Source organism: Melospiza georgiana, chromosome 3 (assembly GCF_028018845.1).
Source record: "Melospiza georgiana isolate bMelGeo1 chromosome 3, bMelGeo1.pri, whole genome shotgun sequence".
Taxonomy (NCBI): domain Eukaryota; kingdom Metazoa; phylum Chordata; class Aves; order Passeriformes; family Passerellidae; genus Melospiza; species Melospiza georgiana.
Genome location: NC_080432.1, coordinates 44278562 through 44300442, shown reverse-complemented (window position 1 = coordinate 44300442; position 21881 = coordinate 44278562). Strand labels below are relative to the sequence as shown.

The window sequence follows — 21881 nt, the reverse complement described above, 5'->3', positions numbered from 1 at the left end:
ACTAGGAACAAAACAAAGGTCTGGCAGAGGAGGGATGTGGAAGGGCACAGACATGACCATGGACCTTCCTGCCTGCACTCTCACTCTGGCTAACTTGTGCTCCCCTGGCTGCTTGCCCCAAGCTAGCTCAGCTTGGGAACACTGGAACGCACCTGGAAAGTGCAGGACATATGTTACTATCCTGCTCTTGAACCACTCATGGAGCCAAATTAAAGCTCTTTCTCAGGGCAGTACCCAACTGCTCCTCAGTACATTACGCCTTGGGCCATCCCTTGCCTACTCTCCTTGCTGGCTCACCTGGCCTGCGTTCCCGGCCCTTATAGGAGCAGGTGACAATTGCTGGCACTGGCAGGGAATGACAGGCAGGCATATTTTGGACTCAGCTGTCTGCTCAAGGGCTATGGCAAAGCCTTGCAATGAAACAGAACCCCACTCTGCCAGCCCACATTTCTGTGGTGGGCAGATGTTGATCGTCTCTTGCCCCCCTTATCTCCCCTACACTGCCACCCCGACAAATGGGGCCTCGGCTGTGAAGCAGTATCACTTTCAGGGAGTGTGTGTCGGGCCTGGGAGGAGGGGGCATTTAAGTGAACAGCTGGGGGTTTTTTGTTGTCCCTTGCACTGGAGCTGTTCCTGCCATTTGGGCTGGTGGCAGGTTCACGCTGGGGAAGCCGAGCAGTCCAGGCTGCTCCGGGAGAACGAGCTGAGTGGTGTCCCGGAGCAGCAAGGCTCCCAAAGAGGGTAAGAGCGACCCGGGCAAGAGGCGGGAAGGAGCCCCATCCAGCGCTTCTCCCCCGGGCCTGCCCCAGGCAGCCCCCGCTCTCAGGGGCGTGCGGACCCCCAACTTCCCGCTCAGCTCAGACGTCCCACAACGTGAGGAGCTGCCGGACGCCCCCGCTCCCGCAGGCCGGCCGGGGCTGTGCCGCTGTGCCCGCAGGCTCGGGGGCAGCATGCCCGCCCCTCCGCTGGCCGCCCCGCTGCTGCGCGCCCTGCTCGCCCGCCTGCTGCCGCTGGCCCGCCGGCGCCTGCTGCCGCCGCTCCGCCGCCTGGGGCGCCGCCTGCGCTCCCCGGAGAGCCGCCAGGCGCTGCTCACCTGCCTGCTCTGCCTCCTCAACCTGCGCAAGAAGGCGGACGACTGAAGGCGGCCGGCCGCGGGCAGGGCCGGGACGGGACGGACCCGGCAGGGCGCGGCGGCTCCTCCCGCCCGGCCGGCCCGCCGCGGGAGGAGGGACCGGGCAAGGGAGGGGACGCGCCCCGGCGGGGGCGGAGGGCCCGCCCAGGCAGCCGAGGCCGGACGGCTGCCCGCGCCTCGCCGCTCCGGCCATGGTCGCTGGGCCGCCTCCCGCCCCGCTGTCCCCCGCCGCGGGGCCGCCCCGCCGCTGAGCGCCCCCGCCCGCCCCGGGCACGGAGCCGGCGCTGCCCGGGCCATCTCCATCACCCGCCCTCCCGGGCGGCGGCGGCCCCACACGGCCGCTTCACCCCACGGTGCCCGGGCCGGGACCCCCAGTGCCCGCAGCAGGCAGCGGGGAGGGCGAGGATGTCGGGCAGCACGGCGAGGAAGGTGCAGCCCTTCACCATCAGCACCCGGCTCTCGCTGCCCAAGTGCGCCGCGGACTTCCCCGGAGACGCCTGCCCCGGCATCGCCCTCGCCTCGGCGCTGGACAGCCACCGCGGCCTCCGCCGCAGCATCAACGAGCGCATCTCCCTCTACCTGGCCCACGCCCGGGCCGGCCCCGCCGCCGCCGCGGGGCAGCCCCGCAGCCCCAGCCCCGGGCAGGACGGGGGCCCCGACGAGGAGCGGCTGAACCGCAGCTCCCTAGCCCGCTCCATTAAGAAGATCACGCTGTCCAACTGGTACGGGGACGCTGGCACGGCAGAGGCAGGGGGACATGGGGACCCTGCCCGCGCCGGCGGCGAGAGGAACCACAACAACAACAACAGCAGGACAGGGAAAGCTCAGTTCAAGGTAAGCGACCCCGGTACCCTGTGCCCTGCTCTCGCCCTGTCTTCCCTGCAATTCCCCATTCCTCGCTGCCAAGGGATGGATAGGTCCCGGGGAGACTGCGCCCATCCCTGTTGCCTTTTGCCCGTGCCGTCCAGGTAGCAGTGTTTGCAGGGCTCCTGGGGTAGTTGTTTTTCCTGCCATGTGCCCTCCCCACGCACTTCTCTGTCCCATCAGGCTGGAGGGCAGGAAGTCTTCGCGGGTGAGCGAGGTGAGCTTTCCCCGGGGCTGAGATGAGCCGGGAAAGCCCTGCCCAGAGCCTGGCTATGGAGGGCTCAGCTTTGGAGATGCCTGTGGTGATGCAGCTGAGTGCGGGGAGCTGGGAACTCACTCTCTCGTTCACCAGAGGGGAAACGGAGGCTGGGAGAAGGGAAGTGACTCATGAAGGGCCACACAGCCAGGCAAAGCTGGGACAAGGCTAGGATCAGAACCCAGGGCTCTCGGCACCCCGCCCTCCAAGTCTGGGCGCTGGCAGGCACAGAGGTGCGAATTCAACAGTGCCAGAGCCCAGGAGAGCCCCTGTGGGTGGGATGGGGAGTAGGGCATCTCCGAGACGTCGCAGTTTCTGGCAAGGGCAGGCAGGAACTCCTTGGGATTTAACCCTGACCTGCAGCAGCTGGTTTCCCGGCAGGATAGTGCTGGGGAGAGCCGCGCAGCCCACTGCCAAAGCCCTCATCTTCATTGCCAATAAAGGCCAGGCACAGCCTCGCAAGAGGTGCCGCTTCCTCCGGCACGCAGTCAGCGCCTCGCCGGGCGGCGGAGCCTGCGCAGCCCGGAGGGCACCGGCGTGAGGGCTCCCCTCTGTCAAATAAGGCAGGGACACGTGCTGGCCGCGGTGGTGCGGGACTCCCGGGAGCCTGCCAGGATCGGCCCCTCCTCCCTGTCCATGAGCGTGTGGAGAGGTGGGCAGGCTGCAAGATGGAGCTTTGGGAGAAAGAGGGAGCTGGGGGGCTGGGGAAAACGTGTGGGATGGCAGCTGGAGGAGAGGAGGGACACTATCTCCCACACAGAGCACGGCAATGCTTTCCCAAGCGTACCCCGCAGCCCGTGCATTTGCCCTTCCCTCCTGCCCCGTAGGAACGAGGGGCTCCTCCGGGATGAGCACAGTGGAGGGTCTGGCCCCGGCTCCTCTTGTTCGTGGGAAGTCACTGGTGCCCGTTCTGTGGGAATGCGGCAAGCATATGTGCCGTGTTAATTTTGCTTTTCGAGGGGGAAGAAGTGTTTGCAGAGGCGGCAGCTGAGGCTGCTGTGCTCATTTCACGTGTGGCTTTGCTCGTGTCACCGAGCCTGGTGTCCTGCTAGGGAATGTTTAGCACAGCACCTCATGGATGGCAGGAGGCAGGCTCAGCTCCTTGTCCCGGACTTTGGTTGCTGAGGAAGTTTGTTGTTTTGCCGGATCGAGGACCCAGCTCCAGCCAGAGGGACCGAGAAGGGGGGGCAGTCCCGGTGGAGCAGCTCTGCGGGAAGCATGAAGTCATCGTTGTGCTGGCAGCCCTGTTTTCCTGCGGCTGACGGATCGTGAGACAGGGACTTTAAATAAAGCTCCCGTGTCACCTGCAGGCTCGTCTCCCACGCTGAGCCCTGGGGGCCAGCCTGAGACATTACTGCATAGAGCTTTCTAGGGTCTTATGCCTCACAGGCACTTCACATTTAGCTCCCTATCATTCCCCAAATATGCATCCAAACCTCTCAGGCCCATAGTCAGGCAAGGAGGTGCCTTCTCCTTCTGATACCATCCTGCTGAGTTCTCACTGTGCCAGCTGGGCTGTGATTCAGCCTTGTACCCTGACTGTTCTTCCTGCTTGGGATGGGATGCTGTGGCATGTGGCAGTGGTCTGTCCTCTGCAGCCATGGGCCAAGCTTTGCAGGTCCTTGGAAAGGTCCAGTGGTGCTGTTCTCCTGCTGGGCTGTTTGTAGGGTTCTGAGACTTTTTGGTGGCAGCAGCTCTATGCTGGGGGCTGCCACTCATGTCAGGACTCTTCTGCAGTGCTGAAGAGATGGTGGGAAGCCATGTTCTGTTCAGGAAGGGAGTTCTGATTTTCCTACGTTCGTTTCCCTTGGTCAGTGTCCTCAGTTTGGAGTGGCCTGAGCAGCAGTAGGCTGGCTCTGGCTGATCCAGCACCCTGTTTGCAGCAATCTCAGAGGAGGGATTGTCAGGGCAGCACACATTGTCCACCACCCTGTTTCTGTTGCCCTGTGCCTGCTTGGATGGCTGTTACAGAGACAGCAAGGTGGCCCCAGGAAAGGAGTGGAAGGAGATCCCTAAGTTATATCCAACAGCCCAAGAAAAGATCCATCTGTAGAGGATGAGGCTTAATGCCCTTGGGCACGATCCAAACAATCCCACGCACCTCTCCTCCTGGGGCTGTGCTGCATCAAGGATAAGGTAATGTGGAGTTCATCCTGGACATCCTCTCTGTGCCTGGCTGCAGTTCCTGGACTTCCTTCCTCCTGCCTCTCCTGCTTCCACCCTCAGCCCTGTCCTTTGGAAGCCCTTCCCTGCAAGCCAGCTGCCCCCTTAACTCATCTCCCAGCTAGGCTGAGATCAGGGAGCAGTAGCTGAGAGGATTCAAGCTCATGATTTTGGAGCTAATATCATCATGTGCCCTCATGCCTCTGCCCTGCTGTTCTGGAAGAGGGCAGGGGAGTCTCACTCTGAACATCCTTAGATGACCAGGGACCAGTGGTGATCACTAAATGGGTTTCTGCTGGCTTTGGAGTCAATTCAAGGAGAGAGAAGGGTGTTTGGGGTACTGGGAGCTAAAATGTAGAAGGCAGTGAGCAAAGCAGGCTTAGGAACTCTTGCCACTTGCTGAACACGTGGTGGGAGCTGTGGATGCTGTTCGGAGAAGCGTGGTAAGAAGAAGATGTGTAAGGAGGGATGGGCAAAAGTGCAGCCAAGCAGTGTCTGGCCCAGGGCAGGGGGGTGGGTGAGTGATCCTCTGCCCCCTAGGCTGCCAGCACAGTACCAGGCTCACAGCTGTGCCTTCCTGCCTCCAGGTGTTCCTCAGGAAGGATGTGGATGTGGAGGACAAGCAGCAGGAGCCCGGGAGTGTTCAGGCCAGTGTTTTCTGCTCTCCAGTGGACAGATGTTCTCCCTTGTATGCGGTATGTGCCCCTGCCCTCAACATTAGGGGGGCATGACATGCAGCTTGGAGCTGAGCATGAGGCTGGTCACTGGTGGTGTGCCCAGGTGTGGATGGAGCCTTGCCTCTTGCAGTGAGTGCAGGAACAAGCTGGGCACGGTGGGGCCAGGAATCAGCCCCCCAGGCAGCACCCAGGGGTTTTACTGCTTCCAAGGAAGCCGGATTATGGGCTCCTCAACCATGGCTGAGTCAAGAGACTAAAGGTCATGAAGTCATAGGAGGGCCTGAGAATCTGTGTTGCTATTAAAAAAATAATAAAAAAAAAAAAGACAGAGGATTTCTGTAGTTCTTGTGGTTAAGTAGAACAGGCATTGGAGAGTGAGTCCCGTGCTGTCAGCAGGGCAGCACATGCCAGAGTGCTTAGAGAGCCTGAAACAGTTGCCCAAACCCCACTGCTCCACAGGCTCCTGGAAGATTGCTCCCTGGTGGGCTCGGGGGCAGCTAAAACCCTGTGGGGCTGCTCACACCCAGCCCTCTCAACGAGGAAGGGCTGTTCCAGGCTAGCCCCAGGAGCAATTTTTGCCTGCTGAGAGGAGGCAGCAAGCCTTGCACCTTTGGGTTCCTCCTGAAAATTCTGTTTCCTGTTTGCCATGAGTTAGTACGCAGTCAGATCCCCATCCCTGGGCAGAAGGGTGGGAAGTAAGTGCCCGGGTGATGGTGCTGTCCCCTGGGCAGTGTGCAGCTGGGCCCAGGGCTGAGTTTGGAAAAGGGCCAGCACTTTCATTGGCTGACCTTTGCTGTCACCCCTGGCAGAGCTGGAACCCTGACAGAGGGTTTCGTCAGCTTTGGCTGCCCACAAGGCCAAATCCCAAGGGAGATGCTGCACTTTCAGCCCCCTCCAACCATTCACCAGGGATGGGGGTCTTGGGTGCCACCAAGGAGGCTAGGGCTTGCCAGGAACCTGCCTCATGGCCCTCCATCCCATCCCCTGGCAGCATCCCCCTGCGTGACACCAAAGAGACACAAATGCTCCTCGCAGCGATGCAGTACCTGAGGCTGGAGAGGCAGCAAGCACTGCATCCATCTCCAGTGTGGGTGCCAGGACCAGTCTGGGTGCTGAGTGCCATCCCAACAGCCTGGAATGACCCAGGGAGTGACCCACTTGAGGGACAGGCCAGCAACCCCCTGCTGGGGTTGCAAAAGCCACCAGTGTGGCCTTGGTAGAGGGAAGTGGTACCTCAGTGTGCTGGAGGAGAACCCCAAATATGTCAGGGAAGGAGTGGAGTTAAGAATAAGGCATGCTGACCTACTTCATTTGGGTTTCTGAAATGCTCCTGGGAGGTGACAGGGAGGGCTCCCTGGGGCAGCACTCCTGACACTCCCCACCCCACCTCTGCTCCCCACAGCTGGCAGCACCCCCGGTGTCATCACCCCAGAAAGAGAGCCCCAAGGGCAAGGAGTCTGCTGCAGCGCCAAGATGCAGCGGGCGCAGCGGCGTGGGAGCAGCCCCTCTCCTTGACCTGAGTCCTCTGATAGCCCAGTTCAACCGGGAGATGCTGCAGGTGAGGCAGCTGGGCCCTCTCCCAGGGTCTGTGTGGGAAGTGCAACGGAGGGCCACCGGCAGCCTTTCATGTGAGCTCTGGGGTGGGGTGGGGTGCGCAGCAGGGAGGGTTGAACTCCCAGCCCGAGCACAGCCATGGTTGTGGCATGAGATCATGTTTGGCTGCCTCTGCCTGGCTGTCAGCCCCAGGGAGAGGGGGTCAGCCCACACCAGGGCCCTGCTTCCTCTCCGTGTGCGCATGCTCCTCCCGTGCCCCGTTCTCCTCCTCCTCCTCCTCCTCCTCCTCTCAGACCCTGTCCCTCCCCAGCAGCATGGGAACTGAGATGGTGGGAGGGCTGCTTCCATGCCATGGTGGGAAGAATGCATGGATGTTTGCACTGGGGAGCAGGGTGCAGTGAGGAGAGATGCTTTGTGCAGGGATGTTCTGTGCAGACTGGCCTGCTTGGGCAAGCCCAGCTTCTCCTGCTGGGCTGAGAGACGCTGCAAAGAAGTGAAGTGCTACACACCTTCACGCCCCCATTGCCACAGACGCTGTCCTGAGTGCTGTGCTGGCCTGCTGATTCCCAGAGCTGAAAGGGTGCACTCCAGTCCCTGTCACAGCTGGAAAGGTTTGGGTTTGGGTCCCAATGCCGTGTCCTTGAGGCTCTGGTGGAGGCCCCAGCCACGTGGCTCTTGGTGTGCTGCAGGCAGAGAGCTGGGTGCGAGGCAAGCTGCGGGACCTGAAGGACGGCTGTGACCTCCAGGACTGGGAGGAGGTGGCCCAGACCTTGCAGCGGGACATGAAGGATTTTGAGAACACCCTGATAAAGCTCAATCAGGTGGGGCCAGGCAGGGCATGGCGTGGCATGGCCCCCGTTACTCACAGCACCTGTGTCCCTGCCTTCTCTGCAGCAGAGGGTCCCTGGGAGCCCCTGGTGCTGAGTGGGTCCCTTGGCCCTGCAGATGGGTGAGCAGCTGATGTGGAGGGCAGGCCCCAGTGCAGAGGCCGTGCGGAGGCAGCTGCTGGCCCTGCAGGAGCAGTGGCAGCTCCTGAAGCAGACGGCTGCCAGCCAGAGCAAAGCCCTGGGCGGACTGCGGAGTCTGCAGGACTTTAACAGGAAAGCTGAGCGGCTGGAGGCATGGATCAAGCACAAGGTTTGAGGGATGGGAAGCATGGTCTGGGGAAGGGGATAGCCTGGCTGTCCCCACACTTCCTCACACCCTTGCCTGGCCCAGGAGGAGAAGCCCTCTCTGGCAGCCCTCCTGCAGGAAAGCCCGGATAAGATCCAGCTCACTCGCCGCATCCTTGACTTGAAGCAGGTGAGAGGTGCTGGGGGACTGCCAACCTGTCAGGGACCCCAAACACCTTGAGGCTGGGCCATGGCACAGGTCCCTGAGGAGGGATGCTGATGTCTTTCCTCTCTGCTCGGACCAGGAGGAGCAGCAGTTCCAGAGTCTGCACAAGGAGCTGAACAGCCTGGCCCAGAAGCTGGAGAAACAAGGCAAAAATGAGAGCAGAAACATCTCAGCCCGGCGCAAGCACCTTAACAAAGCGTGAGTTGTGTGAGGACACATGGGCTGAGCAGGGCTGAGCCAGGCACCAGGAGCTGACCAGATGGGAAGCAGGACACCCCCAAACTTCCTGGCCTAGCTCTGCACAGCTCCCCAGACAGGCACAGGCTGCCATTCATCTTTCCCCTTCCACCTGCTCAGGTGGCTGCGGCTGCAGGGGACCCTGAAGGAGCACCACGAGGCTCTGCAGCTGGCCCTGGAGGTGGCCTCCTTCCTCCAGCAAGCAGATATCCTGCTCGGGGTCATCCATGCAAAGGTATCTGCACTGGAGCCAGGGTCACCCTGGTGTGTGGGGCTGTTGCATGACCTGAATGAAACTTGGTGGGCAGTGCCTTGCTCTTGTCTCCTGCATGGAAGCTCCTGTGGTCCCAGTACTCTCAGCCTGGGCTTTGGGGAGATAACCAGGGGATGGAGAGAGGGAGCCAGGCTGGCAAGTGCAGTTTTGCACTGTTTCTTTCTGCTGGAGCTGGGAGCAGGGCCCTGTCCTCCTCCCACTGCTGACCGTGGCCTCTTCTTACAGCAGAGCAGCATCTGCAGTACAGGGAAGCCGGGGGAGGGCGAGCCTTGCCAGGATCGGGATGTCAGGGACATTGCGAGCCAGGTGATGGTGAGTGAAGACTCTGCCTCGTCCCCTGAGCCCTGGGGAGCATCCTGACAGGGGGAATGTCAGCCTTCCCAGGCCAGCTCTTCCACCAGCAGCACTGTGGGCTCTGGGAGCCCCCCGCTGTGTGGGTGGCTGAGGCTGTGTGATGGATGGGGCAGTGTCCCCGGGGCAGACAAGGACTGGGATACGCACTCAGTGCCTCTGCTGCCCCTATAGGGCTGGCTGTCATCCCATGCCCCGCCCGTGGCCATGGTGGTTTGTCACTCCTGAGCCCCGTCTCCATCACTTCCCTGCTGCTCTCTCTTCTCCAGATGCTGGATGTGACAGTGTCCCAACTCCTAAACTTGCAGCCCAGCCTGGCAGCCCGAGTCACCTCAAAGCACCGAGACGTAAAGGAAAGCTGGGCACAGCTCCAGCAGGCACTGAGGTAGGGCTTAGCTGGGTCCCAGCCCTGACCTCCCAGCACTGGAGCCAGAGGCTTGGGAAAGACCTGGGTTAGCCCCTAGCAGGCTGTCTCTGGGGCACCAGCTCCACTCAAGGTCTCTCTTTATCCTTTGCTCCCCCGGGCTTCCCTTGCCTTCCTTTCCCAGGACAGGGAAGGCTCCAGCATGGGCAGGCAGTTCCCCGGGGGGCAGAGCTGCAGCTCCAAATGTTGAGCCTCGAGGAGATGACAGCAGTCACGGGGCTGTGGGTAAGGAAGCAGCAGCCAAATGGACAAGAGGACTTGGCAGCATGGTAAGCACTGGCTTCCTCCAGGCATCTTCAGCTCCTCTGCTTCGAAAAGACAAGGGAGCCTAGGAGAAAGGGGTTCAGGTGTTGGGCAGAATCCAATCCTGGATCTGGTCCCAGCAGTTATGGGAGGTGATAAGTGCCAGCCCAGGGCAAAGCAGATGTATGCTTTGTGCTGGCCAAGGAAGAATGGGAACCTTTGTGCTGCAGGTACCAAAAGATGTGCTGGAGAAGATGGCAGAGAACAAGAAAGGAGAGGAGAGCAATCCTGGCTCCCCAGCAGTGGGACAGTCCCCTCATGCAGGGGACAACAAAAGGTACCATCTTGTGGAGGTGGCTGTGGGAGCAGGACAGAGTCAAAGGGAACAGGGATGGGGTTCCCCTGTGCAAGGGGGAGCCTTGCAGTCCTGACTGTCCCTCTCCTCTCTCTGCTGGAGGAGGAGAGAGGCAGAGGCTGAGTTGGGGATGCGGCAGCAGGAGACCCAAGTGCAGGACGTCTGCCAGGTGGTGAACATGGTAATGTCCCCCCAAGAGTCCCCTTTGCTCCCTGCCCATCCATGAGGAGACCATGTTGGGGAAGGACTCACTTCCCTAACCTCCTCCTGCTGCTCATGGGCATGCAAGCTTGTGCCCACACGCCTGGTCTGGGCACTAACCCAGCATGTCTCCTGCTCCTCAGCAGGATCTGTCCCCGTACAAGGAGAGTGTGGCTATGGGAGTCCCCCCATGTCCAGCGGCGAGCCTGGAGGCAGCACGGATGCAGCAAGAGCCCAGTGCCAGGGCTGTGCTCCTGGTGAGCCTGCCTGGATGTGAGGTGGGGGGAGGACACCAGGTGGGGCCCATCCTGACTGCCCTCCCTGCCTCCCAGGAGGGCCCAGCACGAGGCAGGCCTCATGGGAGCCCTCAGGTGGAGGCCATGCTGCGGGAACTGGAGGAGTTGTGGGAGGACCTGCAGAGGAGGCACCAGGAGAATGGCGTGGTGCTGCAAGAAATCGATAAGGTACGTGGAGTCAGGGCTGGGAGGGCACAGGGTGTGCTTCAAGTGGAGCAGCTTGTTGGGCATCACCAAGTGAGGCTGGCACCTCTGGGGCCTGGAGACGCAATACTGGCACCGACATCTCCGGCTGGCCTTGCAGAGGGCACACTTCTCCCACTGTGCTGCCTGTGCCCCAGGTACCCCCAGTGGGATGCCAGCATGGCTCCTGCCTCCTCTGGGTGGCTCAGAGCCAGGCTGAGGGGTTCCCTGCTCTCCCTGAAGGCCCTGAGGCTGGTGGGGGAGCTGGACCAGGCTGAGAGGTGGCTGCAAGACGTGGCTGGGTCGCTCTTGGAGCCAGCTGCCATGAGAAGCCCGGCGGAGCTGCGCCAGGACCTGGAAGAAATGAGCCGGCTGGAGAAGCAGCTCCTGCTCTGTGGCCTCAAGCTGCAGGCACTGCGGGAAGAAGCAGCAAGCGAGGCGCCCACTGAGCACGAAGGGGCAAGGAAGATGCAGAGGAAAGTGGAGATGGTGGAGGAGAAGTGAGTCCTGGAGGAAGGTGCCTCTTCTCTGGTGCCCAGGTTGAGTGGGGAGGAGGATGCTGTCCCTGAGGAGGTGCAGAAGCTGCTGGCACCTCTGATGAACACCCATCCCCACAGGTTGGCACACGTGCAGGCAGCACTGCGGCACCGGGCAGCAGATCTGCGGGACTCCCTGGTGCTGTCTGAGTTCCTGCAGGACCTGCAAGAGGAGGAGGCACGGAGCCAGCAGGGATCTGCAGCGGTGAGCAGCGTGGCCAGGCATCCCTTGGGATCACACAGCACCTGGGAATGGACCAAGGGTTGATCTGCGGTTGGCATGGGGCCCCTGTTGGGTGCTCCCCTCCAGCCCAGCTGCCCGGGGTGTCACTCCCCATCTCTCACATCTGGTGTTTCTGCTGGCTTCAGCCAGGGAGTGGGCGCTGTGGCTCGCAGGGGTGTTTTCCCCCGCTCTCAGCCCAGGCTGAGAAGTCTCCAAGCAGTGAGGACATGAGCCGGCCCTTGGGAGAGCTGCAGGAGGCTGTGGAGATGCTGAATGACGTGGCGAAGGAGCGGGAGCGGGTCATGGAGGTGGCAGCAGAGACGGAGAGCCTGGAGCGTCTGGTAGGGAACGGAGGCTGGGACCTGGGGATGCATGCAGGAGGTTCGTCTGCAGCCAGACATGCCAGCTGATTGGACAGGGCACCCACTTCAGCTGTCCTCAGTGGGACACAGGGGACATTGGGATTCATGGGGACTGCTCTGTGCAAGGCTGGCATCCTTGTCTCTCCCATGGCTGGCACCTGCACTTTGCAGCTGCATGGCAGGGTGTCCCAGGCTGGGGTGGGCTGGGGCTGTGTGGCAGGTGGGGCTTCCATCCCAGGGCTGATCTCCCTCTGTGTCCCCTCCTGCCCATCCAGGTGGCAAAGATATCCCCACAGCTGGAGGCCCTTCAGTGCAGAGCCAAGGCGCTGTCTGAAGACATTGCCCTAGCAGAGAAGAGCTTCACCACGGTGAAGAGTGAGAAGGACCTGCAAGGGCTGCAGGGCTTGCTAAGCTGCCAGCAGGAGATGGAGGTGAGTCAGGGGAGCACTGCCAGGGAGGTGTTCCGGCTGGCTGGGGCTGTCCCAGTGAGGCACTGGCCCCCCTCCGGGGGCCCAGGTGTTGTAAGCCTTGGCACACTGTGACAGGGCGGGATGGAATTTTCCAGTGGAGCTGAGACCTGCCTGCTCTGCTCCCCTCTGATAGCATGGGCCAGGCAAGGGGACAGAGCTTGCATCAGCTCCCACATGCCAACACCCAGCTGCCAGCACCTACTCATCTTTCCTCTGGTGGGGAAGCGACTCATGCTCACAGGGCAGGGAAGCCAGGCAGCTCTGTGCTCTTGCTGTGCTCCCCACTGAGGCTGGCTCTGCCCATGTACTCTCTGTGCTCTTGCTGTGCTCCCCACTGAGGCTGGCTCTGCCCATGTAGCAGCATCCTCTCCTCTGTCCCTGCATCCCAGAATGCAGGGGAGTGCAGCCTGGGTTCAGAGGGGTTGGATGCATCTCGAACCTTTCCTGCCTTGTGATCTTTAGCATGCAGTGTCCCAGACCCTGCAAGGGCAGCTGGAGGAGCTGGAGAGGGCGGCTGCCCGCTTGCAGGAGCTGTGTCCCGCTCGGCAGTGCCCCGTCAGCCGGGAGCTGCAGGAGACGCTGTGGGCCTGGGCAGGGCTGCAAGAGCTGCTGCGGGAGACCCGGCTCCGCGTGCGGCAGGCCAGCCAGCTCCGGCACTTCTTCAAGGATTACTTAGCCATGATGTAAGTGGCAGTGAGCTGTTGGGGTTGCTTCTGTGGGGGTTGAGGGGGAGTTGGCGAGAGCATGGCATTGGCAGCTATGTGGGCAGTGCTGGAGCTGCAGCCAGGCGTGACCATGGGGAGCCTGGAATGCAGGGTTGCACCACAGCTGTCTGTTGTGAGGCAGCCCTGCAGCATCTCATCCTGCCACAACAGCCTGGCCACAATCCCAGGGAGCTGCTTCCAGCTATCACTAAGCATGGGAATGGCTTTCCTGGGGCCTGCAGGGCTGGAGAAGTGTTGGGTCATTCCTCAGCCTGTCTTTCACATGCTCACAGCTCCTGGACTGAGGACACCCGGGCTCAGATCTTCTCTGAAAGCCCAAGCAGCTCCAGTATCCCGCAGACCCCATGTGAGGAGCTGGAGATGAGAATTGAAGAGAAACTCAAGGAGTTTGAGGCACTAGCAGCAGCAGGGCAGCAGCTGGTGTCTGAGGAGCACTACCTGAGTGCAACAGTAAGGACAGGGGAAATGGGGTTGGGGGAAAATTCTCAGCACTTCCTGAAACCCTCTGGGGACAGACCATGAAAGAAAGAGCAAAGTGTGGGTGCAGAGCCCCAGTAAGTGGGATGGGGACAGCTATGCATCCCTGGGGCTGCTCAGGGCAGGAAGAAGTTTCATCCAGTGGATCCTGAGATCTGAGTTGATGTGGCTGTGGCTGTATCCCACTCACAAAAAACTCCTAGCTGCTCTGGGGTGAGATCTCCTGGTAGGGCCAGTGTCCCTGGGCCAGGAGTCCTTGCAGGCTGCCCAGCATCTCTCCTCCCATCAGATAAAGGAGCGCTTGGAAGAGCTGCAGAGCATGCTGGGCTGGGTGCTGGTGCGCTGGCGAGCACAGAGGCATCAGCAGCAGGATCTGGGGAGCAGACAGGAGGACAGGAGGGAGCCCGAGAACCTCTCAAGCACATCCCCCACTGGTCAAGTGAGTACCCAGCCATGCTGAGACTGCCAGGGAGAATGACCAGCCTTGAGGCTGAGGGTAGCAGAGGCACTGGATGGAGAGGGTGGTGCAGAAGGTGGGGAGGGATGCATGCCAATACCTCTGGGAGTCGCTGGGGTTCAGGCAGGGCAAAGGGAAGGCTATCCTGAGAAATTGCCTGGTACTCCAGCAGCCCTTCCTTTATGTTCCTTCTCTTGCCTTGCTCTGCAGGAGCAGCATGCCTCATGTATCCCACCCCACCTGGAAAGCATCCACAGCCCAGGGAAGTTCATGCCCTCCTCCCTCCTCGAGCCTGTGCAAAGATCAGAGCCAAAGCTTCCGGAGAAAAAAGCCATCTCCCCACCAACATCACCCCTCTCAGACGCCCCATCAGGAGTGGGGCAGAGCTGGGGGGAGCCCAGCAGCAAAACGGCCCTTGATGTGGAATCCCCCAAGGAGGCTGGCACCTGGGATCCTGCTGAGACCTCCACGCTGCTGCTGCCACCACGGGGCTCCTGTGGTCTCGGGGGCACGGTCAACCTCATCCTCAGCATTGGCAAGAAGGGGGAGAAGAAGAAGGCCCAGCTGCTGGCCAGCAGCGAGCGGCCAGGCGAGGAGGCACTGCCAGCGGTACGGGGGGAAGGTGGGAGGCTTGGCAGAACCATGGGCGAGCAGCCACACAGCCAGGGCAGCTCTCTGGAGCTGTGCTCCATGAAGACTGGGAGGGTGGCGGGGTGATCCCCAAGCTGAGACCCCTCTGACCATTTCTAAGTGAGCTGCTGGCACTGTGTTGGTCTCAGGAGAGGGGCCTTTGGCCATGCTGATGCTGCGTGATGCCTTAGGGCTGAGGCCGGCTTGCGCCACCCACTTTGCCTGTGCTCTCCTGCTGCAGCTCCTTGCCCACTCTGTCCTCTCTGTGTGTCTCTTTCTCTCCCCTTGCTCAGCTCCCCGCCACTAAACACTCAGGCTGTAAAACCTTTTGGAAGCGTTGCCAGGGGCTTTTAGGAAACACTTGGGGTAGCTTAAAGCGAAAAAGAAAGGCACCACGCCAGCTGGTGGAAGAGGTAACGTCTCAGGGGAGGCTGCATGCTGGGCAGAGTGGCTGCATGGTGTGAACCTGCCTGCCACCAACCCTCCTGGCCAGGCCACGGTGCCCTGGTGGCAGCGGTCTGCTGGGAGAGGGAAAACCCTTCTGATGCTGTGGGGTCCAGAGTGTGGGTGCTGGGACATGTGAGGAGGGGACTGAGGCAGGGCTTGCTGCAGTTTGGCCCTCCATTCAAGTAGTTTTGGTGGCCGTGGGAGGTATGGCTAGCTGGTGTCCAGTGGGAGAGTCTCCCTGCTCCATTGCTGGGGGGCAGGAGCAGTTCTTGTGTAAGCCAGCTGAAGGGGACAAGGGTGGCTGGGGCTGTCTGAGGTGCTCATTTTGCTGGGGATCTCACTCCAGGTTGCTTGGCTTGTAACTCTGAGGTGGGAGTTGGAAATGTGTAGAGGCTCACATCTCTTGTTGCTCCAGAGCCTGTGCAAGAAGGTCTGTGTGTGAGGAGCCCTAAGGGCAGCCTGGCCCAGTAGCCCAGGGGAGAGGGCAGGAGGACAGGGAGGCTGGAGGGCACCGAGGCAGAATGAGGGGCTGCTGGGCTGCCAGGAGAGTTTTGGTAATGGGCATCATCCAGCCTAATGGATCAAGGGGGACACTGCTCCAGCTCCTGCAGACTCTTGCAGGTGTGGAAGCCCGGGAGAGGGTCTGCAAGGAAAGGAAGGGGAGGGGTTTGCACTCAGTCCCTGCCCTTGCATTCATTGCTTTACTGCCTGGAGCATGCAGGGCTGCCAGGCATGGACTGCAGTGACTGCTTTCTCAGTAGCCACCCAAAAGTGATGGTTTGGAGGTCAGCAGTGCCAGGGAAAAGCTGTGTGGTAGTCAGCCCCAGCTGTACCACACCTGGGGGACTCCATCATGGGCAGATTCCCTTGTCTGCCTCTACCCTGCCTGCACCCGTGTGGGCGCAGCCCTCAGGGGACTGAGGTGACGCTCTCTCATTCCCAGCACTGCATGTGCTGCTGGTGAGCATTTTTGTCTGCCTGCCCTTGCAGCCCCCTGCTTTCCCAGACGCAGCATGGAAAGGGGGGAGCTGGCACAGGATGGTGGAAGCTCCAGCGATGGGGATCACGCCTCTCTCCTTCTGTTTCCTCAGGTGCAGGCAGAGGCCAGGAAAACCTGCACGGCAAAGCGGCCGCCCGCCGTTGTGCGGCGCCTTGCAGGGCCCGGCGGTGGCATGGCGGCCGTGTCCCACACGCTGCCCAAGGCCGGCGCTGGCTGCCTCTTCAACAGCCTGCAGCGGCGGGAGCAGGCCCGGGCAGAGCAGGCCCGGCTCCTCACCCTGCGGGGCATCATGGGCGACAGCTCCCTGCGGCCCACGCCCGAGGAATGCCACGGCCCCAGCAACACGTGGCCTCAGAAATGTGGCTGGAGGAAGGGGGGACCGGGGGCAGCTGCCGCCGGACCTCAGCTTGGGGAGCTGCTCCTCTACGTCAGGAACCCGCTGGTGCAGGACATCGATGCCGAGTGCGGGGCAGCCCCTCAGAAACTCTGCCTCCCTCACCCCAAAATCACATGCCCCCGTGTTTCCCTGGGCTCCGTGCTCAGCCTGGAGCTGCCACGGGATGCAGTGGTCCTGGGCTGCCGCCGAGGGGCTGAGGCACGGCAGCAGGAGGCAGAGGGGCAGGAGCAGAGGCAGGATCAAGAGGTGAGGCCGTGGAAGCCCACCGGCACACATGGAGTTGGATGGCAGGAAGATGGGCACAGTCCCCAGGGGCCCAGCAAGAGGCTGGGGATGTCCCCCAAGGGCGAGCAAGAAAGGTGGTTCGAGGAGGTGAGCTTGAAGCCCAGCTGCAGCCAGCAGAGAGCACACCGTGCTGGGAAGGAGCACTGGAGCCCACAGCACCCCAGCAGCACCAGTAAAGACCTTCTGGACTCGAGGCCGAGCCGGCCGTCCCGTGTCGGCATGGGGGATGAGCTGGGCACCCGCTTTGGCCAGGATGACAGCCCCACTGCCTCTGGCAGGGCCAGGCACCACAGAGCCGCTTGGCTGGAGCTTGGATCATCCCCTGCCAGCACCCCAGTCAGGGCTGGAGCCATCCCCAGCCCGGCCTGCACACAGCAGCCAGCCAGCAGCAGCCAGCCCAGAGGGTCCCCGGCTTCCCCTGCCGCCCCCACCCAGCTCTCTGTCTTTGAGTGGGCACTGGGCTCTCCACAGCCCCAGAGCCCTGCACTGGGCACTAAGGAAGTGTGCCACCCTGCCCACAGGCAGTTTGAGGAAGAGGAGGAGGAGCTGCAGGCCATCTGGAATGGGGCACAAGAGCGCCAGAGCTCACCAGGAGGAGGCAGCTGTTCCAGCCACAGGATGGGCAGCAGGGCGGGCAGCTTGGCCAGCCCCAGCGCCACTGCTGGCGGGCCCCTCATCCTCTCATCAGCCAACAACGTGCTAGTGGCCAAATTCACCCTTCCCACTGCTGCCCAGCTGCTCCACAGCCCCTCGGGAGAGCAGAGCCCCGGGGTGGTGCACAGTGGCAGTGGCAGTCCCAGTGGGCTCAGGGTTTCCCCCCACGAGGAGGAGCTGGTGCCTGCAGCCCCCTTGGATGCCTCCGGTGCCTGGGATCAGCGGAGGCATCGGCAAGAGGAAAACAGCAAGGTGAGATCTGCAGGCCAGGGATTCTCCTTCAGTAGGGAGAAGTAGGGGCTGGGGAACAGTAGGGGCTGGGGAACAGCCAAGGCAGCAGCTGGGTTATCCACTCCTGCAAACATAACCTGTATCTGGGGACTCCCTGACTCCAGTGGCCCCTTTTCTTCAGCTGCTGGGGAAGGGCTAGGTGTGGTATTTGGAGTCCCTGCATCACACACACCCCCACCAACCCACAGCCTCAGCAAGGTGGCACTTCACCCCCAAAGCTGACACACAGCCCAGCCCCTGCCCAGGTGAGGAAGTTGTTCCTCATTGTAATTCCACTCCCACTTTGGCGTCGCTCACCAGGGATGGGTCATATAGACCTCATGTGCATGGAGGCTGAGCTGGCACCACCAGCCCTAGAGAAGTTTCTGCTCACCTTCTGTGCCCTTGCAGGTCCTGCCTGGTAAAATGGAGTTTCAGATGATGGAGGGGACGCTGGAAAGGAAGCATGTATTGCAGACAGGAGGGAGAAAGGTACAGACATGGCTGTGGGGCTCTTTGGGACAGGGGTGCTGGGACGTGGCAGAGGGTGGAGAGAAGCCAGGGATGTTCCTGGAAGTGCCACAGGAATGCTGCTTGCCATTCTGGAAGGGCACAGCCTCAGAGGCCCTGGGCCACATTCTGAGTGCCATGAGACCATCTGTGTTCTTCCAAAGCTGTTGGCATCACAGCTGTGCCCTGCTTGTGTCCCACAGGCCAGCTGCCGGGCCTGGGGCCTCTTCCACGCCGTGCTGATGAGGCAGACACTGTGCTTCTACCAGGACCGCAGGGACAGCCTCAAGGTGCCCTGGGGACGTTGGGGTGACAAGGGAGGGGGCTGGTGGCAGGGTGGTGGCTCTGGGCCCCGTGACCAGGGAAGGCAGAGCCATCCAATCCTGCTGTTGTCCTTGCTTTCCCTTGTGCTGCAGAGCTCCGTGGTGGCCCTTCCCCTGAACCTCTCCGGGGCAGTCTGCACCCCAGATGCCGAGTACACCAAGAAGACCAACTGCTTCAGGCTTCAGTGAGTGCCCCATGCAGGGCAGTAACCACAGCCTTCCCAAGAGTGTCCCTGCTGGGGCAGACACATACCAACATCCCCAGGCAGGACCAGCTCAGTGCTTAGATGAGGATTTCTTTCCTTCTTTCTCACCTGTTTCTCTTTAGTGGTCTGGTGGGGGCTGTTGTATCTGCACCCTACATTGTTCTTCCCTTCTCCCTGCAGGCTGCAGGATGGCTCTGAATACCTCCTGAGGGCCCCCACCCAGCCCCTCATGAACGAATGGGTCTCAAAGCTGCAGCAAAACTCAGGTGAGCAGCCCTGGCAGGCAGAGCAGGGGCCCGGCTCTCTGTGGTTCAGCCCTCACTGAGCCTTTTGATACATGGGGGGTCAGAAGAGAAGCAGCGCAACATTTTACTCTGATTTATGCATCCTCCTAGCCTGCCTTGGGAACAGCAGTTCTCTGCCAGGCAGGATTTGGAGGCTTTGTTTTCACACCACATACACAGCTATAAATCAGGAATAGCACAACTGACGTCAGCGGTGCTTCAGCAGCAAAAAGCCAGTGTCAGGAAAATTATAATTGTGCCTTGGTCTTCCTCCATATCCGCTGGGCTTGGAAATGCCTTGCTTGCCCTTGAAGCAAGGAGACCTGCAATACTGAGGTCTTCCTATTGCTGTCCCCATACCTGAGGAGTTCAAGCCCTGCTATGAAATCCTAGGTTGGTTGTCAACACCAAGAGCAGGTGCTACAGCAGGAGGTTGGGGGACCCAGCCATGCAGCTATGGGAAGTCAGGTCAGGGACTGGCTCTGTGTGGCAGTCCTGTGCACTGCCAGCATCCAGAGGATGTTTGCTGTGCCCCCCAGGTTTCCCCAAAGTGGATTACTTCCAGGCAGCAGCACAGTGTGTCGAGAGCACTGGTGGTACTGGCAGGTGAGTAGCCAGGAGCTGGCCAGCTGGCTCTTGGTATAACTCTGTCCCACATCTCCCAGAGCGTGCTGCTCCAACAGGACATTGGTGGGCCAGTCTGGTTTGCTAAATCTCTGCTGCTTTCAGTTTCAGCAAGGTCTCCAGCACTGGGACCTCCCACCTCCAGGGACATCACCAGGTCACCACTCCCAAGAGCCAGGAGATTGTGGTGTTACCCTGTGCAAGCCCACTACTGCAGAGGCCTCTGGGCAGCCAGGATGGCCAACTCGATGGGACTGTGACAGCAGCAGGTGACTTTCCTGTCTGGCTGGGTTGCCACTGTCCCCCAGCTTCTCTCCCCAGCCCAGAGAGGTACATAGGAGACAGCTGAGGGAGGCTGAAGGCTGTTGGTCAGTCCTGAACGTGGTGGTATCTGGGCTAGTAGTCCCAGGGCTTGGGACGTGGGGAAAGGAACATTTACTTCACTTCCTGGGATACTGAGATAGTCATACATTTCCCTCTTCTCTCTGGGGCTGACACAGAGCTGTCCTGTGATGGCCTTGCCTTGTGACATGTGTCCATTCTGCTTCAGAGAATGCTCAGGGGGCTGGGCACAAGGAGCAGCAGTGGCCATCCAGAGCGTCCCCCGGGCTGTGGGACAACATCTGCCCAGAGGATGACTATGGGCTGGTGGCCAACAAGAGGAGGTCCTACTCCTTCACCTCAGGTACAGTCCTGATTTCTCTGTCACAGCCAGGAGGTGGCACCACTGCCTCTGTCCCCACAGACAGCCAAGGACAGATGCGATGCTTTGCCAGCACGCACCTGCTCCTGCATACCTGTGCCCTTGGCTGCAGCCCCCGTTTGGGGAGGGCTCTAGGGGGCTGTCAGGGCCTGCTCCTGGCGCTGAGTGCTCCTTCTTGCAGCCACGTACCAGAAGCTGAGCCCGCGGGCGGTGCCCCAGGAGGCGGCGGGGGCCGGGAGCAGCTACTCGGTCACGCTGTACATCGGGGAGCAGGCTGTGCCCCGGGCACGCTGCCACTCCTTCGTGGCACCAACAGGGAGCCCCCGCGACGCACGGGGGGAGAAGACCACCAGCCCCCCTCGCACCAAGAACAAATCTGTCTTCAAGAAGTTCTTTGGGAAGAAAGAGTGAGTCCCAGACAAAGGGAGAAAATGCCCTAACCTGCCTCTTATCCTCCTCTTGGGCCGCTCTGACATGGTCTCTACTCTCAGCAGCAGTTCATGGCTCACTGCCTCCCCAGGGGCAAGGGGCTGTGCCAAGGGGCTCTGCTTCAGCCAGCCCTGAGGCTGCCCTGTGCCCCAGCCACTGCAGCCCCCAGCCTCAGCCTGGTGCTGAGCACCCCTCCTGCCCAGTGCTCTCCCTGGGTGCCCCTGGCTGCCCAGGCATCCTAATGACTCACAGCACAAGCAGAGGGGGGTGGATGATGGTTTTTATTAAAAGATAAATAGACACTTATTGTGGAGCTTTTTTGTCCAGCAGCATCCATCAGCACAGGAGGAAAGGAGCTCTCTGCAAGGTGGTCCTTGCTAAGGAGTCAGGGGAGCTTCAGAGGAGGAGGGCCCTGCAGTGAGGTTCAGTCCTGCTTGGGAGGGGAAGCCTGAGCTGTTTGGTGCCTTTCACAAGGATGCTTTGTCCCATGCTTCCTCTGTGCCTGCACTCAGCCCAGCTAATCCCACAGGCTATCTGGGCCCCTTTTCCCTGCCCTGGGAGCTTAGCAGGAAAGTCACTACCTACAGAGTAAATACTCCTGCCTGCACAGCCCTGCCCAGCCTTGCTCTCTCACAGGATGGCTGCCAGCCTAGGTCACAGCAGGTGAACACTGCCTGACACAGACTGGGGCAGGGGTGTGTGGATAGACCCCCATTCCTACAGCCCAGATATTTTTGCAGTGACTTCACCAGACCATGCCCATTTCAACTGCCCCAATTGCCACCTGTACTGGAAAGGGGAAAAAGCAGCTGGTCCAACCTGCCCTGAGCCTGTACATGCCCTAAGGGAGAAGGGGAAGTTTCCAGGGATGTAGGTAGCAGGGCCTCTCCCTGTCAGGCCGTGAGACTCAGCTGTGCACACCACTCGCCTCCTCAAACACATTGTGGGGCTTAAAATAGAAGTGCTGGCTGCAGCCCAGCTCTGCAGCAAGGGCTGGGAGAGCAGAAATACTCCTGCCACCCCATCTCCCTCCTGCAGTGCTCCTGGGGCTGGAGACAGGCAGTGAGGTGGAGGTGGGCACACCGGGGTTACCAGCCTGGACTTCCTCCAGGTTCCCAGCAAGGGGTGGGGAATGCCCTGGTGTGGGCAGGGGGGTGCTTTCTGAGCTTCCCCTGTGTCTTACCACCCCCCTCCTTGGCTCCATCACTCTTGGCTCTGACACCTGTTTTCCTCCAGCACCAAAGCTCAGCTGCCTGCACTTCCTTAATGGGAAAAGACAAGCAGGATGGTAAGGCTGGGAGGGGAGATGCCCTGGGCAGGG

At 61.0% G+C, this 21881-nt stretch overlaps 1 protein-coding gene across 2 annotated transcripts; it reads left to right on the top strand.

Annotated features, from left to right (window-relative positions):
* Positions 1-1430: 1430 nt before the first annotated feature.
* LOC131081250 (spectrin beta chain, non-erythrocytic 2-like) lies at positions 1431-20861 on the top strand. 2 transcript variants are annotated; one of them, XM_058020222.1, is made up of 33 exons: positions 1431-1966; positions 5003-5110; positions 6495-6650; positions 7336-7467; positions 7592-7783; positions 7865-7948; positions 8064-8182; positions 8342-8456; positions 8721-8807; positions 9116-9231; positions 9395-9539; positions 9744-9850; positions 9974-10049; positions 10213-10326; positions 10402-10533; positions 10792-11048; positions 11166-11289; positions 11454-11648; positions 11945-12100; positions 12602-12822; positions 13137-13314; positions 13631-13780; positions 14009-14407; positions 14722-14841; positions 15967-17463; positions 17893-17973; positions 18195-18281; positions 18408-18499; positions 18701-18786; positions 19344-19410; positions 19534-19697; positions 19979-20113; positions 20313-20861. In XM_058020222.1, the coding sequence occupies exons 1-33, from the start codon at positions 1538-1540 to the stop codon at positions 20540-20542; spliced, it is 6351 nt and encodes a 2116-aa protein (XP_057876205.1). In that variant the 5' UTR covers positions 1431-1537; the 3' UTR covers positions 20543-20861. The 2 variants fall into 2 exon arrangements, with proteins under 2 accessions (XP_057876205.1, XP_057876204.1); XM_058020221.1 differs by having other exon boundaries at positions 9971-10049.
* Positions 20862-21881: the final 1020 nt, after the last annotated feature.